This window comes from Musa acuminata, chromosome BXJ1-3 (genome assembly GCF_036884655.1).
Source record: "Musa acuminata AAA Group cultivar baxijiao chromosome BXJ1-3, Cavendish_Baxijiao_AAA, whole genome shotgun sequence".
Classification (NCBI taxonomy): domain Eukaryota; kingdom Viridiplantae; phylum Streptophyta; class Magnoliopsida; order Zingiberales; family Musaceae; genus Musa; species Musa acuminata.
In genome coordinates, this window is record NC_088329.1 from 5,496,712 (window position 1) to 5,513,176 (window position 16,465).

A 16,465-nucleotide genomic window follows, 5' to 3' on the forward strand; every position below is an offset into this window, starting at 1 on the left:
CATTGGTATGCTTTGTTATGTTTGTATAGCAATCTTTGCTAATGATATCTAACCTATATATGGCCAAGAAACGTAAGATATGTGATCGTGCAATTTAAAGCATGATCTAAGAGATTCTAGCACTGAGTGATAATTACGTTTTTGATGCTTGAACTTCCTTTTAAGTGCCAGAGAATATTATCTTATTATTTTTTTGTTCAAAGAACAACATAAAAGAGCACTCCATAGCCACTGATTGGATCCTATTAAATACTTAATATGTGAAGGATTAATGAGCAAAAGGCTATCTTATACCATGTGAAAGAGCTACCTCTTATGACTCAAATTATGGAAATTAGATTCATAGGAGTTTCACAAAGAAAAACCTAGACTTCATAATATATCCTAAGAATCTTGAAGGAAACTATATCCATTAAACATGATCTATCAAAACTACATGCCAAATAGAACAAACTGCATAACTTCCACTGGAAATTTTAATATCTAATAGAAGCATGTAAAAATATCAGGATTACCAATTTTGTGTATCTGTACTGGTCAAGGCTCAGATTGGTATCATAATGGTGAACTGAGTGTTAGCACGCCGGTACTTACCAAGTTTTAGTAAAAACATGAAAAAAGGCTGTAAAAACAAAAGAAAGGCACTGTATAGTACAGGACCAGCACTGAGCGATACAAGGCCTGTATCGGATGGTAAAAGCCCTGAACCAAACGTATTGTTCGCATAGCGGTAAACTTTCAAACCGGTAAATACAGCTCATACCGAACAATACGGGGCCATATTGGAAACATCGATAAATATAACCCAAAATAGCAAACATCCAAGGAAAAGTTTACGTACAACTACTGAAGGAGATCAGATTTAACTAAAAATATTTTATTAGGGAAATATCAGACTCAGTCCCACTCCCCTTTAAAAAATAATAATTGTTAGTATTTTTTTTGGAAATGAAACCACAGGTTACGAGTACAACTAGTGATCAATCATTCAGCTCTATCCTACAAGCCCATTCAATTTCTTGTGGAACCTTGGAGCATTTGGTCATATCGAGAAATCCCCAGTCAAATGTTGCTTGGGATGGGTTATTCATCCAACCAGACATACATGGTCACAGGAGAAGCATTAGCAGTCATCCAAGCGACAGGCACACTTAGTATTACTTTCTTACAAAACTTGTCAACCTTAACCAACAGCATAATTATAAATCTTAGAACATTGAAGTGAACAGATTTCTTTTTCTTTTTAAGAACATAAAATTAGTAGTAAAGAATTTAGTTGTGATTATTGTTACATAAAAATTGAGTCGAAATTAGATAGGCTTTGTTCATGGTAGAAAGTGTAGAAATTGGAAAGGCTCCGTTCATATTCATGTTATAAAGTTCTACATCTTACTATGATTGTTTCATGATATATTTTACAAGTAAAAATGTATGACACAATGTGCATAAGGTTACACAATGTGTATTGAACACAAGTTGTGAAATCATCAATCAGACTAAACAAAAAATATGCATAACCATTTTAAAGAATTTGAAAAAATAACGTTAAAAAGTAAAACAAGGTATGTGCTAATGGTCATTTTACAGACACCAAAGAGAATAAAATACAACCTGTAAAGCAAGAACTTACAGTTATGACTGTTTTTCATATCATTTCATAAGATAAGTATTTCAAATTATTATCAAGAGGAAAGATAAGTAAATGCACTCTGAAAAGATATATTAAAAAACACATTAAATGTTGAATCTAATGATTTTTTTTTATTGTTTTGAATTTGTCAGCTTGATGCTCAGAACCTGTATATGAATTGTTAAGTGATAGGCTCATGGGCTGAATAAAAGATGAGGTGCAATTATACATTTGAACCAAGGAACTCAATTTCACATTCCATGGAAGTCGATGGTGATGATCACGTGTGGCGTGACAATTGGTACCAGAGGATAACCGAGCAGTAGCACGAGATAGAGGCGCATGCAATGGAAGATGGTTCGGGGTAAGGTTTTTATTTTCAGGATTAAAAGAAAAGAATCAGGCCAAGCGTATCACCCAGTCTAGGCCCCAATAACCCTGATTCATAGGGCTTATCAGCACTAAACCCTGTAACCTATATGGACCATCTGAAATTGTGGTACATGTGTTGGGCATTCCATGTACCAGTTCATGCCCAACCCATTATGCAAAATTGCATTTCATGATTTCAACAATGAGCATAAATGGCATCTTAATCCTTGATACAACTATATGAATGCTTCCAAGCAATGTTCAATGATTTCTAGCACCTAGCATTCCATTAAAAAAAAGCCTCAATGTATAAAATGTTCAACTATAGAATCTAGTCCTTTTGGCTGCATTTCGAACACATAACCAAGTAGAAACTAGCTAGAGAGCCATAATTATAGAATGATATATGAAGAGAAAATAACAAGTTTTAAATGCGAAAACATTATTTGTATTTCAAGCATAGGCAACAAAGAAATAATGCAACAAGATAAGCATGGTGGTTTAATGTTTTTAATATGAAAAATACTAAAATGAGCAATTAACAACACATAACTAAGATATAGGAATTTGGTCAACTTGACATTAACATCATGTGTGCGAGCCATGTCATTATCTAATTAAAAGACAATTTTAGCAAAAAATATGCACATATGAAAAAGGAGATATCTATTTTTTGGAAGAAATGACCAATGTGAGCTGTTCTTGAGTCGATCCTCAAGATCATAGCAATGCATGAAGGGGAATATAGTTAGGGTGGTGCTAAATAAAATATTCAAATGAAGTAAAATATATTAATGAATTAAGTTAGGAGCATTAATTCAGTCCATGTAATTCAAATGTAAAGCTAATTGTCGATAGAAATAGAACCTGATGACATTTGTAACATAAGTTAATTACCGGACCAACACCAATCAGGCATGTAGGCCTACATATACTGCCTGGTAAATGCATGTACTCATCAAACTTGTCTGATGGATATCATAATAGAGGAGTCAATTTCTTCCTTCTTTCCTTAAAGTTAATGCTATATAAAAGCATAATGTAACCTGATATAATCATGATAGTACTGAATCAGAAAACTGAGTTTCATACAACATGCTGCTTGTCCTTGCAAGGTCATGCATGTGCCACTCATGTATCTACAATATTATAGTGCCATCATGCACTACTATGCCAAGTGTCATCATGCCACTAACATGGTATGCCCACCTTGACATGGGCAACATAGGTGGAAAAAGCATTGCTTAAAGCAAAACTAGTGAATTAAAACAATGTGATGAAACCAACCTAGTGATTCTGAACAGATATTAGACCATAATAGATCTAATCTCTTCAAAGCATCATAGGAGTAAGCCCCTCCAGCACCACCAACTTCATTACTTGAAGAAATCCTTTCCATGATCCTCTACAAATTTGTCCCAGATTTACTCAAATGTATGTATGGGCATCAAAACTAACAAGTTAACAGGACGTGAGAAGCAAAAGAAATAAGGCTTTAAAAAAATCAATGACAAAGATAACCCAGAAGAAGCACAATCATACATGCAATGAAAATGTAGGTAGAAACCTAAAATAAGTTCCCATGGAAAAATTACATTCTGCATAGTGAAGGTTGCAGAAAAAAACAAAATATAAGCTAAAACTAGTAAGTGAAAAATCCTTAATGACTATGGACATTTTATCAAGCTGGTCTATTATACAAGTAAATGCAATCTATGCAGGCACCACATAAAAATGATTTTATTAACACTAGAAGTCGTCTTCCATTAAGATATATTTATTTAGAATATTCTCCATAGAGCATTCCCTAAGTTCCAAAACTTATAGGATGAGATACAACATGGCACGACACAATGTTGAGATTCTAAATCAACAATGAGTTTGAGTCAAACTAGTTATGGTTAAGTTTTTTTTTTATTAAATTGGTATTCTAATCTCATGTATGTTAACCTTGACCAATGTGGCTCAAAGTCATCATCCAATTTATAAAAAGAAAAAAGTAAAACTCAACATGGTATCAAACAAAGATTCGCAAAAGAGTGAGTAGGTTAAAAAATTTAAAAAGATATACTAAATTATAGTTTGACCTTCAAGGTGAGATGATCCAGTTACACACAAAAATGGAAGGATGTTAAAAAATATTCATGTCTGAGATAAAGATTGAAAAGAGAACTATTCCAACTTGCTAAAGCATTGAAAGAGTTCACGTATATTGAGTCTGACCCACAACTTAACAACTTAAGTTTTTGGGATTATTGATCGCCTAATTAAAATTTTTATCATGGTCTCAAACTAGATCATGAGTTTGAATCCTGCATTTGTCATATTTATTTTACCCAATATTTAATTAAAAATATTTCTGTAGTGCTCGTTCTTCCCTTGGACTTGCCCCATACACCTGGGTTTCAATGATCCATTTTTCCTTTTACTCAAGTAATCATATAAATTATTTCAACATATTAGTATCTAGCCTTGAATCTAAATTTATAGTTGTTCTTACTCCCCCTATTAGCTTGGTATGGTTTTCTCTTTTTTATGCAAGAAATCTTATCTATAGTTTCATGATAGCTAATAAGGCCATCCATAAACTTTGCCTAGAGAGCCTCCTCAACAAAATCAAGTGGGACTTCATTATCGATATTTTCATACCTAGGAGATTGATGCAAAATGGTGTAACTAGATACAAAATGGTGTGATAGGCCAAAACATGACCCTGGATAAGGCAAAGCTCTACCGTCCCTCCTTGTTTTTTTTCCATAGATCTTCTCACCAGATCTCTGATCTAAGCAAACGTTGTAGATTCATTAGTTGGTTGAGCTCCAACAGGGTAGCCTAATATTTCCTACATTACATAGTTGAAAGTCTGAACTCCCATCCTTTGTTAGGCGATTGGTCCTAGTGGGTTTTGTGCTCTCATCTCTCCTGCTTGACTACCTCTCCAGCTTTCATTTCCCTGCAAGTTTATGCTGGTTACACTGATTTTTTCCTCATTATAATGGTCAAAGAATGATCAAGGAGTTGGTAAGCTGGTCAATCATTTACAAAAGCAAACAGCAGGGTGTAGGAATCATCAATTTAAGTAATTTCAAATTAGCCCTCCAAGGAAAGTGATGGTAGGAGATCAATAGCAATTCCCCCTGCTAATGAAATGGGCCCCCATGGGACAATCATCTAGCAAGAAACTCATTCTACAAACTTGGAAATAATTCCACTTGTTTGATTGGCATCTGCAGTCTCCTCTTTCTTCACGACGATTGAAGGTCTATTAGGCTATGGAAAGATAATTGGTCGATCCCTTCCCCACCGCTTCTCCCTCCTTCCTATCAAATTGAAAATAGCCTAGAATTTCAACAGGCGACTTTGAACTTGTTATTTACTCTCAACCCTATTTAGTTTCTCTCCCTTCGATCTTTAATGTCTCTACTCTCTAGGATGAGGCTTGAGCACGTCTTTCTTTTATATTCTGCAAACACGATTACCTAGAAACAGATATATCGTAGTTTTTTGTAGCACCCTTTTACAGATTTCTCAGTTTTTGGAATGCCCTTTGTTCTATATCTAAAATCCTTTGGTGAGCCACTAGTATTCTTGAGGCCAGCCTCTAAGAATAGATTTCACTCCAGAGAGTTACCCTCCATGCGTCCTTCCCCTTTGTTCAGCAGCAACAGAGCCCACTGATCACATCCTCTGTGACCGCTATCCCGTTCAATCATTTTGGGATTAAGTCTACCTGTTCCAGTGCGGTCTTGCCGCCCTTTTCCTCCATCAGCCTGTTTCGGGATCCTGACGTACGCCTTCTCTTTTGAAGTGGCATACTATAGCAATGGCTTCATCCTGCTACCTAGCTATACTCCATTTGGAGGGAAGAAATCACAGAATATTTGAAAGAGGTTTCGTGTGCATCAGGAGCAGAGAAGAAGAGTTACTCGAGTTCTGGAAGGAAGCTCTGCTCGTGGGGAATGCGAAAAGGCCGTGGCAGCAGATGGCCTCCTGCTTGCGTTACATCTTCTCGTCGTCCCATCGAGAGTGGGGAAAGGTCGGAACAAATGGATTTGGTGCAGCATCGCAACCAACTACTGGCGACCGAGGGCATCTTGCGAAGCGATATGATCATTTAAGAAACGATCGGCCAGCCGCGACGTGTCCTGTACCGGACCGCTCATGCGCATTGTTGCTGATCCACGGAAGTTGGTAACGGTGAAACGGACGACGCTGAATGGCCCCAGGGGTTGTGCACGCGCCGCTTTCTCTCTGTTAAAGGAGAACCCCGAATCAAAGTGTTAAGTTTAAATTTATATGTAATTGTTGGTTGACACTTCAGGTTATGTATTTGCTGCCATACTAAACAATAAATTCAACAAAAATAATGGCATATCATAAAAGATCTTTTATTATAATTATATATATTTATAAAAAATAATGAATCGATTCATCCATTATATGCTGCAAATGAATATATATATATATATATATATATATATATATATATATATATATATATATATACATATACATATAATATATAAATATATATACATATATACATATATATATACATATACATATATATATATATATATGTATATATATATATACATATACATATATATATATATGTATGTATATATATATATATATACATACATATATATATATATATATGTATATATACATATATATATATATGTATACATACATATACACATCAAAATTCACCATGTTGCATGCTTTACACATTGCTAAAACTGACCTGTTGCCATCATCTAAATAGAATCTAAATAGATCAACCTTCTTTCTTTCACCACACACCATTAGAAAAATTAAGACTGCCGAGCACGCTCCAAAATCACAATTATACATTTGTTATAATACAACGAACACAAAATTTTGCCTAGAGAAACTTTAATGTTCTCACCGAAGATTGGAGATATGAAGACTCAAACTTTATCATTAGTTATAGGCATCAATTGCAGCACATAAGATTACTTCGAGGTGAAGTAATGATGAATAATCTTTAGATGTTTATGGTAATAGTTAAATGTGCAGTACCTTGGCACTTGTTCTTTTGGATTTTCTAATAAGCTAGATAAAATATAGTAGATCATAGTAAAAATGGTGAGAACACCAAAGCTTGATCTAGGAACTCAAACATTACCACCTTAAGCAGTCAAATATTACCATTACAAACGTATTGCAACCTCAAAAACATGACACCGGTTTTCTTCGAGCAGTCTATTCTCTGCACTGTACAATTTTCATGATACCAACAAGACGAGTTATATTTTCATAAAATGCATACATCCTCATAAGCCAAATCTACAGCATTAGCGGTTACCTCTTCCTCCTCTTGGGTTCAGCCTGCAACAAGCATTAAAGTGATCACTGCTAATTCCCCAGGATATCTAGTGTTAAACAATCTTAGAAATAAATCTCATTCTTATATATTTTTTGGAATGGGACGCCCGGAAGCTTGATATAGTTTTTGTTTTTCTCATATGGATATTAGAAGTATAAAATTAAACGACAATTTTGGTATAAGGCACAACTAAGTTCCTTCTTCAATTGCACTACAATTTTTTTTACCTCCAATGTTAAGAAAATCCTCCCTTTTTACATGTATTGAAACCTGTTACATGTTACAAATGACCAAAAGAGGGGATTATTTAAACCAAATGTAATAGTTAAGAATGATGATTAGATATGTTCAAGAGCAGCCTCCTCTGACTTTTTTTCTACCTCCTCTGACTGTTATGCACATGAATATTCAACAAAGTCCAGGAAAAAAAAACAATTTCATTTTGCATTACTTTTACTTCCAAACAGGATATAATTAGAAAACAATTTCACCATGCTGACCTTCATGTAGTTCATCAACCAACACAGAATTTTGGTCTGTGTAATGCACGTTATTCAATATGTTGTGCATCGAATATGTGCATGAATGCCATTCAAAATGTAAGTTTTTCATTTATTTGCAGATTATGCCATGGTTGCAAACCACAAGAAAACAATAATATTTTAGTTTATATCATGCAGCATTTACTATGAAGTCTACTTATAGTGGAATGTTAAACATAACATAAACATGTTCAGCCAATAATGCTTCTAGTTTTATGCCAGATAAGATTCTAAAGGGATGTTTAATATACATATTAAGGAAAAAGGAAGAGAAACCTAAGCACGAGTATGCTACACAAAATAATATTTTCTTATACTGATGTCTATGGAACATATTTTTCCTCTGAACTTCTTAATATTAGCTGAAACAAGAACAAATATAAATGGCAGGGTTCATACATGTGATCATTATCTAGAGACTGTTACATAGCAAGAATGTCGAAATAACATGTGACTTGGAACTTCATCCACACAACACAGTTCCCAGGATTGCATCCAAAAAAACCTAAGAATCGCTAAGCTGCCTTCAAGTTCTATGCACACGAAAAGCATAAAATTGTCTTAGAAATTGTCTCAAGGAAAGTTCAATTTGTCGTCTCTAGGTAAACATACTCGTGGCAAACAAAAAGTTTTACCAAGGCATTGTCCTTCTAACTCTTCATATCTGATCAGTTACATTATCTTCTAATCCAATTTTGTTCAATTCTCAGCATTATAGCTAGAAATTGGTCGAAATATGCTAGAATAGATTAAACTTAACTGGACTTGAAATTGGCCAAATCTAGCCAATTTGATGACTTAAAATTTAGAATAGTGACAAGATGGGAAGGAGAACAGAAAAGTAGAGATAGAAAGAACCCACAAAAGAAATCAGTGACCATGTTTATGAAGCAAAGGAAGGTTCCAACAACTAAAAAGGACAGGTTGGTGCACAGTTCTCCTACCAATATGGGGTCTAAAGAGAGTCTATAAGTGCTGCTAATGTTATGTTTGTCATTTGCTACAACTATTATATTTATCAGTTGCGGCCATAGTTGTAATATCCGCCTTCCACTAGTGCACAGGATAGGATAGAATAACAGGCAAGATAGGAGAGATAAAGTTTTTTAAAATACCAAACCCAAAAAGCATCAGCCCCTTCCGTAGCCAAGAAATCTTGATTTCATGAGTTCACAGATTGCTCATGAAAATGACCAGAATCAGTTGTAATATGCTGGAAATAATGAAAGATTGGGCTTCAGCCAAACTCACTGAGATTTGCTGATCTTTGTGAGGACCAACCAATTACAACAGGTGAAGGCTCGTTCCCAAAGGAGAGGATCGGTAGGCTTGTCACTATTAAGGGCCAACTGCAGTAGCCGGAGGAGAAGGGCAGGAGAATAGGAAGAAGAGTGGATCACACCAATCTAGTCATAGCTTGCTCGATGACTTTTTAGTGCAGGGCCATTTTAATTTAATTTTCTATGAAAAAATTATTAGTTTACATGACCTTTTGCAAAATTGTCATATGGCAACATATTATATGATTCTACACTAGTTATAAAGTTTACTCAGCAAGGGCAAATAGGGTGCTAAACAAAAAAGGAGCATCTCTAGATTAGATTGGAGATTCTAACGAAAAAGGATGGACATCAATCATGCGATCGATTGGAGATTCCAAGTCCATTGGGGATTTAATCCTGTAATAAGTCTCATCATGATTGAAAAATAAATATTTTACCAAAAAATCTACAAAGTGCACAAATCCCTAAGAATACTTATTAAAGTGCACAAATCTGGGAGGAGATTCCAAGTTTTATTTCCCACAGTCTGAGAGGTAAAAGGTCACATCCTTAAGAATACTTATTAAAGTGCACAAACTGGTACTTATTCCTGATGGTGTATAATGATCATCCACATAGGTAATAGGTGGAGCTATGAAAACTTCATACATGAGAGTTAATATTTGAGCCAGAGTGAGTTATTTACAATTTCTCACTTTTATCTTCTCCAATATCTTCTCATCTCCATTCAACAACTACCAAATTCTCAAAAAAATGAAGTATTCTTTGTTCCAAGAGTACTCCAATTCATCTGCCCTACATCAGATTTGGTATCATAGTCACTTGTACTACATTAGATTGACATCAAAGCAATGTTTACATCATATTGGAACCATAACAACTTATCCTATATCCTTCCCACTTACCACCAAAAAGCTATCACATCTTCATTGCGAGCAATACACTACTACGCCTCATCCACTATTGTAAACAATGCCAGTCTTGAAGAAAGATGTAGCATGAGAGATGTCTGAAGAGTAAGGCACAAGGTTTGATGACTAATCCATATGACTACTTCTTGATGCTAGTGCCAGACTCTTGATTCTTTAAAACCTTATGTGACATTTTTGTACAAGAAAAACTAAGAATGTTATCCATTTCATTTAATAGTTCAAAGTTTCAAACAACAATTAAATACTTTATTCCCTTCTTTCTTGTCCCTTTCACACAATTTTTATGCAGAAACATCTAAACATGAATTTTAGATTACTAGAAATTACTTAGAGATTTAATATTATTTAATATTTAATTTTTATACATGAATGTGTTTTTTATGACTTTCAATAAAAGGATACCTCTACCCTATATTCTTTAGTTTACTAAGTTAATCACTTAGACGTGTACTTATATTTGACCCATATCAGTAGCTGGCTGAACCAGTACAGGTCTGGTTTTTTGCTTTTTCTTTTTACTAAGTTCATGCTTTAAAAAAATAAATAAATAAAACAGACCGAACTGCTCAAAAAGCAACTATCAATGTCCTATTTCACAATGGTATTAGATCCAGGTGAAAGCTTATACCATGGTGCTTAAAAAAATAAAATCTACCACATAACGTAACAAAAATAGCATAGATATATCATTTAATAGCATTAGAACTTAAGACAAATCTAGGATTGATGCATACAATACCATAAGCACATGTTAAGTGGATACAAGACATCTAATATCTCTCCAAAATCAGAAAGTGGAAGTTTGCATGAAAAACAATTTAGTATGGCTTACATCAATAAAGAAATAGGGGAAAGTATATAAAATTCATCACCTTGGGCTCAGAAACTGATGAAGCTGGGAACCCATTTATAGATCTACTAGCATCATTTTCGGAGTCACAATCTGAGCATAGAAAGTGATCTAATTTTTTTGCTTGTTCAATTGTCATGCCCATGCAAGATGGATGGAACCTGTTAACATGATCATTTTTACAATCTCAAACCAAAGCAAATGAACAAATTTGCTTTTATTAAAAAAAGTGTGAGATGAACTAAAGTTTTTGTACAACAGAGAAGCAAAATAAGAATAAAAGACAGTAGTCTTCAATTCCAAAATTCTCCAGGTGCAACACAAGAATAAATTACAAAACCAAAATGATAATCACAAAGCTTGACAGAATATCAATATCAGCACCTAAAAGAGCACAAATGAATGCTGGCATTAACGATAGAAATTATAATACACTCCAATGAAATGCATCTCTACTTGAATCAGTAAACAAGGTTGGTGGAATCAAAACATACAAACCTTTATTCGAACCAAGAAAATATTTAAACTAATCATCCACTCCAAAGCACAATATTTTTTGTTCATTAATTATATCCATAATGACCACAATCAGGAAAAAAAAGGATCTATTATGAAAATGGAAAATTAAGAATGTACTTCCAAGCTTTCTCGACATGAGTCAGGTGCGATGCATGTCCAGATATATGGCCACTAAACCTTTGGATCTGAAGAAGTGCAAAGTAAAAAAAGTAAAAGAATTAAAACGTGAATAACTATAAACAAAAAAAAATTAAAGGTAGTTGAAAACTTAAGCTATATTCCCCATTAACCATGCCAAAGAAATTTAATTATTGGCAACACAATGAATTTTATAAAGACAATAAATACATGCAATCATGTTATCCTTCAAATTAGGACTTTTAGTACTTCATATGTCACATGATAAAATCCTAAAACAGGTTATGTAAAATTCACCTATCATAACTGACCATTAGGAATGTTCTAGTGATAGCAACAACTCCATGAACATATCATGAAAAGATAACAGCACTCAAATACCTAGACAGTCAAGCATAAAGGTTGATGTATAGAAAGAAAGCTTGGAGAAAGGCTCTAGCACAAAATGACTTCATGTGAATCAACTATACACTCCGAAAAGGAAAAGAGAAAGACACTTATTGCTTCATATTCTAAGAATGTTGGGTTGTCATATGGAGCTACCACCAACAAATAATAGATCATGAATCACAATGACAAAAGAACATAAATTTATGCATTTCTTTGTCTCCTTTGCATTGTCAACCAGGCCATACGAAGTACCTTTACATGCAATAGGTCACCACATAGCTTTTAGCTAAAGACACCAGGAAACAACATGATACAAGGACTAAAATAATGTTTTGGACAAAACAAAGATCCAAAATTATATAGAAAAGAGTGAAAAAAGTATTTCCATTTAGATAGTGCATAACATGAAACTCCAAAGGCCTCAAACACCAAGAATCACATCAAAATGGTAGTTTAACCACACAAATAAAAACAATCTCAACATCTTGCTATGTCGATGTACATTTTAAAAAATTAAAAAAAATGTTATGAAAGGCTTGAAGCTTGATCATTTTCACCAAAGAATCATGCCTTCACTAAGGCATGCCAGATTTAATGATATACTGCATAACGGAAATGACAATGTATACCAATATATATATCTAATTTTTCTATTAAAATATGCATGATAGTGATTCTTCATGTGCTCTGATTATCTCCGGTCTAAACCAGAAAGAAATGCAAGAGAAATACGAGTGGAGTGAAGATATTTCCTGGAGATGAAAAAGTGGAACTGTTCAATTGATCATCAACTATTTCTTATATTATCTATCTCTGAGGCAAATGCAATTTCTTGATGTTCGTATGAGAAAAAAATTAGCTGCATGTTCCTCTACTAAAGTTGATATTGTGCACTTGGGTCAATAACCGCTAAGGGTTGCACGTACCTCTTTCTCGTAGCCTAATAATACATTGTGACAATGTTGAAGCCACATATCTATTTGTCGAATTTGTCTTCCACAACAAAATGTAGTCTACTGATACATATTATCATTTTGTTTGTGATCATGTCACTACTAAAGATCTCATGCGTTTGTACTAAAGATCAGCTCGTAGCTATTTTGAGTAAGTCATTAGCCCACTAGTCATTCACCTTTCTTCATATCAAGGTTGGTAACTTCAACAGAAGCACCATTTTGTGGGTGCATAATAGTTAACAAATATTTTCTGCACAAATCAAATGAAAAATTATTGATAGATTGAGATAATAGCTACCAACTATTACCTAATTGAAAATTTAAGAGTGAACATGTTGTTTACATGTTAGGCAACATTCCATTTAGATATTATGGACTCGTTGTGAATATAAAAATTACGCTGGGTACATTGACCATTCTCAGACTTCACATTGGTGGGTGCTCCATGCACTACGTTAGTCCTATACTTGTTGTAAATAACTGACACTAGTTTATTTATACTCAATGAAACATCAATAAGAAAGCACTGCCCTTCCAAAACAAATTGTCTTCCGCAGACAGAACCAGCAAAATAGTAATTTACTTTGCACAGAGAGAGAAAAGGAAATTGTGAAACAAAAACATTAATTTCATAGCTGCTCTTAGCTTAAGCAACAAAGAACGAACATGCATAACATTTTTTCACAAGTGTCTCGTGACTAGATAAACAACAGTACTTAATAAAAATATCCATCTAAGCTCACCACGATCAGGGAAGCAATAGAGAAGAGCAGAGCATGGATAGGTAGTTACCAGTCCTTGCATCCCTCGCACTGGACCATGAGATCGTCGGGGTTGTAAGGCATCTCGCACTTACAGTACCTGAAATGCAAAACGACATAGATATACATTTACGAGAAAGCTAGATAAAAAAGAGCTAGAGCAGGAAAAGCCTACACCGCGACACGGTCCGGTGTGAAAGCCCCTGTGGCTGCCTTGTACTCGAAGCGGCAGAAGTAGTCCTCAGCGCCAACATTCTCCAGCTTTGTGTAATTCTTGAAGGAGTGCACCACGCACTTGCCCTCGATAGTGTGTGCGCTCTGCACGTCGTAGTGGTCGGACAGGAAAAGCTCCTTGGCACCGTGAAACAGCCGACGGCCGCCAATGGACTCCTCGGGGCGGTAGTACCACCGCACCCGCACCCGCACGTTATTGCGGTGGTCTGCCTCAATCTTCTCCACCCGCGCCACATACGGCGGCTTTTCCGACTCCGCCGGCCGCATCAGCACGCAGTCACCCACTACACCCCCACGCACACAAGAATAGTTAGAAGCCAACGGAGAGAAATAGATCCACGACGGACGCCATTCACGCACAAATCTATATAATACCTCTGACCACCTTGTTGGTGCCCTTGATGGTGTAGGAATCGAGGTCCTTCCTGCCAGGCTTCGTCTTGGCCATCAGCTAAAACTGAGAGATGATACCAATCGAACCACTCCTAGTCTCGTGTATCTTTGAATCTCCTCGTCTCGGGTGGGTGCGGGAAGAGATGGACTGCTGGCGTGGGAAACGATGGTAACCCTAAAGTGAGGAGGAGGAGGAGAGAGAGGTGATGGTGCGTGTGGCTGGTTCCCACAAGAGCGGAGGTGGACAGGAGATGGCTCGACAAATGTTTCACCCTTCAGTATTTTTGGGTGAGATAACGGATCTGCGCCGCGTCTTGGGCTTCGGGGCCGAGTGCCCTCTGAAAAGGTACAACCACGAGAACGAGTCGATCGGTGGCCCTACCAAACGCCGAGCCACACTGGATCCAGTCGTAACGGCATCCAACAAAGTATATCAAAAATAAAATTATATTATTTTTTAGCTGATTTATTGAAATTTTAGGTTTTTTAAAAACAGAAAGAGTTTTTTTGTTTAAAATTGAATATAAAATATTCAGAATGTGATTTTTTTGTCAAGAAATTGATAATACAAATTTAAGAAAATTCAAATAGATACACAAATAGATAAAATCTGAAAACAACTATATCTCTTGAAATCTGAAAAACCTTTTTAACGAAATTATGAAATTAATTTTTTATTCTCGGAAATCAGAATTATAATTTTCTGGATAATATTTTTTGCGTTTTATAATTTCGTATTATTTTTTAAATTGAATAATTACTAAATTGTTGATCTATTTCGAAATAAAAAATATCACAGATTTTTAACTAAAAATATTTGATTAAAAATTCAGATAAATCCTCCTCCTCTACCTCTTTTCCATTTCTCCTACTACTTCCCATCTTCTTCTTCATCCTCCTTATCCAATCCAAAAGGATAGCTTAATAAATAAGTGAAATATTAGGTTTAATATAAAATCACATAATAAATTTGAAAATTCAAGAATATATTTATTCATTTATGAAGAACGACAGTCTTGGATAAATTATAGAGATTTCATTGAAAATTTTAATTAATAAATATTTATCTAGATAATTTTCCTATATTTTTAATATACCGAGTTAGCTTTATGTCAGATTCTTATCAGAATTCGATAGAGAAAGAAAAAAAAGTCTTAGATGGTTATGATAATAATATAAAATAATATGATTTTTTTTATAAAATTAATATTACAAAAAATAAAATGAAATAAATTCTTTGAATGGTTTTTCACTATGTTCTAATTATTATTTTTAATTATTTGAACTAGTTTAAATGAATGTATCGATTTGTGTAACCCGATCGTCTCCTCCTCTTTCTTTTCATTTTCTTATCGTCCTAGTTACCATAAAAATTAAGAGAAAATAACAAGTCTTGCCATGATAATAATATAAAAAATATGAATTTTGTTAAGATCATTAGCATAAATAATTCAAAATTGAAAGGGTTTTCATGTACAAAAGAAGAAATGAATTCTCGCTATTGATATTTAACCATTTAAAATAACCAATCCACTAAAAGAGTAAATATCAAAATTAATATAAGAAAACAAGTTATGTAATTGAAAATGATAGGGGGACGAGTAAATAAATTATAAAAGTAAAAAGTAAAAAATAAATGTAAGAATAAATAATAAGGTTGACTCCTTTTGATACATGATATGGTCATATAACAAAGTATATAATAATATTGAATATTGACTCTGTCTAATGAACACAAATTAGACTAATTTTACTCTGTGAACTAATTCAACCTTTGGCTATCCATATCAAAATTACATACTTGTAGATCATATGATCCTACCATATCTCCTCTTATATGGGAAGATAATAATCAATAAAATAACTACACAAATCGTAAATAATCAATATATCCACTTTGCATGTTCTAACAAATTATATTTCTTTGGAGATTACAGAAAGGAAATTGCAACATTAAGTTTTTGAGTTCGTATTTCTTTTGAAATGATCTGAAGAAAATTGAGGAACGATTATTTTAACACTTATTTCAAAAAAAGTATTATATTTACAATAATTAACGATTTGAAGGGTTTGCTATAAAAGAGGGTTTGAGTGCAACGACTTACAGTA

At 34.3% G+C, this 16,465-nt stretch overlaps 2 protein-coding genes across 4 annotated transcripts in view; both read right to left on the bottom strand.

The window, feature by feature from the left end:
* Positions 1 to 6,185, bottom strand: part of LOC135618652 (uncharacterized) — a 28,750-nt gene extending 22,565 nt beyond the window's left edge. Inside the window, exons 1-2 of one of the 3 annotated variants that reach the window (XM_065119719.1) lie at positions 5,929 to 6,184; positions 3,290 to 3,407 (exon numbers count right to left, since the gene is read on the bottom strand). In XM_065119719.1, the coding sequence (XP_064975791.1) occupies positions 3,290 to 3,407; positions 5,929 to 6,066 (256 nt within the window). In that variant the 5' untranslated portion in view covers positions 6,067 to 6,184. Of the gene's footprint in view, positions 1 to 3,289; positions 3,408 to 5,928 lie in introns of all 3 variants that reach the window. The other 2 variants (XM_065119730.1, XM_065119716.1) reach the window with 2 other exon arrangements.
* Positions 6,186 to 7,133: 948 nt separating this feature from the next.
* Positions 7,134 to 14,648, bottom strand: LOC135618661 (chromatin remodeling protein EBS-like). The gene is made up of 5 exons (XM_065119738.1): positions 14,339 to 14,648; positions 13,905 to 14,247; positions 13,761 to 13,829; positions 10,988 to 11,126; positions 7,134 to 7,360 (listed from the first exon to the last, which is right to left on the bottom strand). The coding sequence occupies exons 1-5, from the start codon at positions 14,409 to 14,411 to the stop codon at positions 7,334 to 7,336; spliced, it is 651 nt and encodes a 216-aa protein (XP_064975810.1). The 5' UTR covers positions 14,412 to 14,648; the 3' UTR covers positions 7,134 to 7,333.
* Positions 14,649 to 16,465: the final 1,817 nt, after the last annotated feature.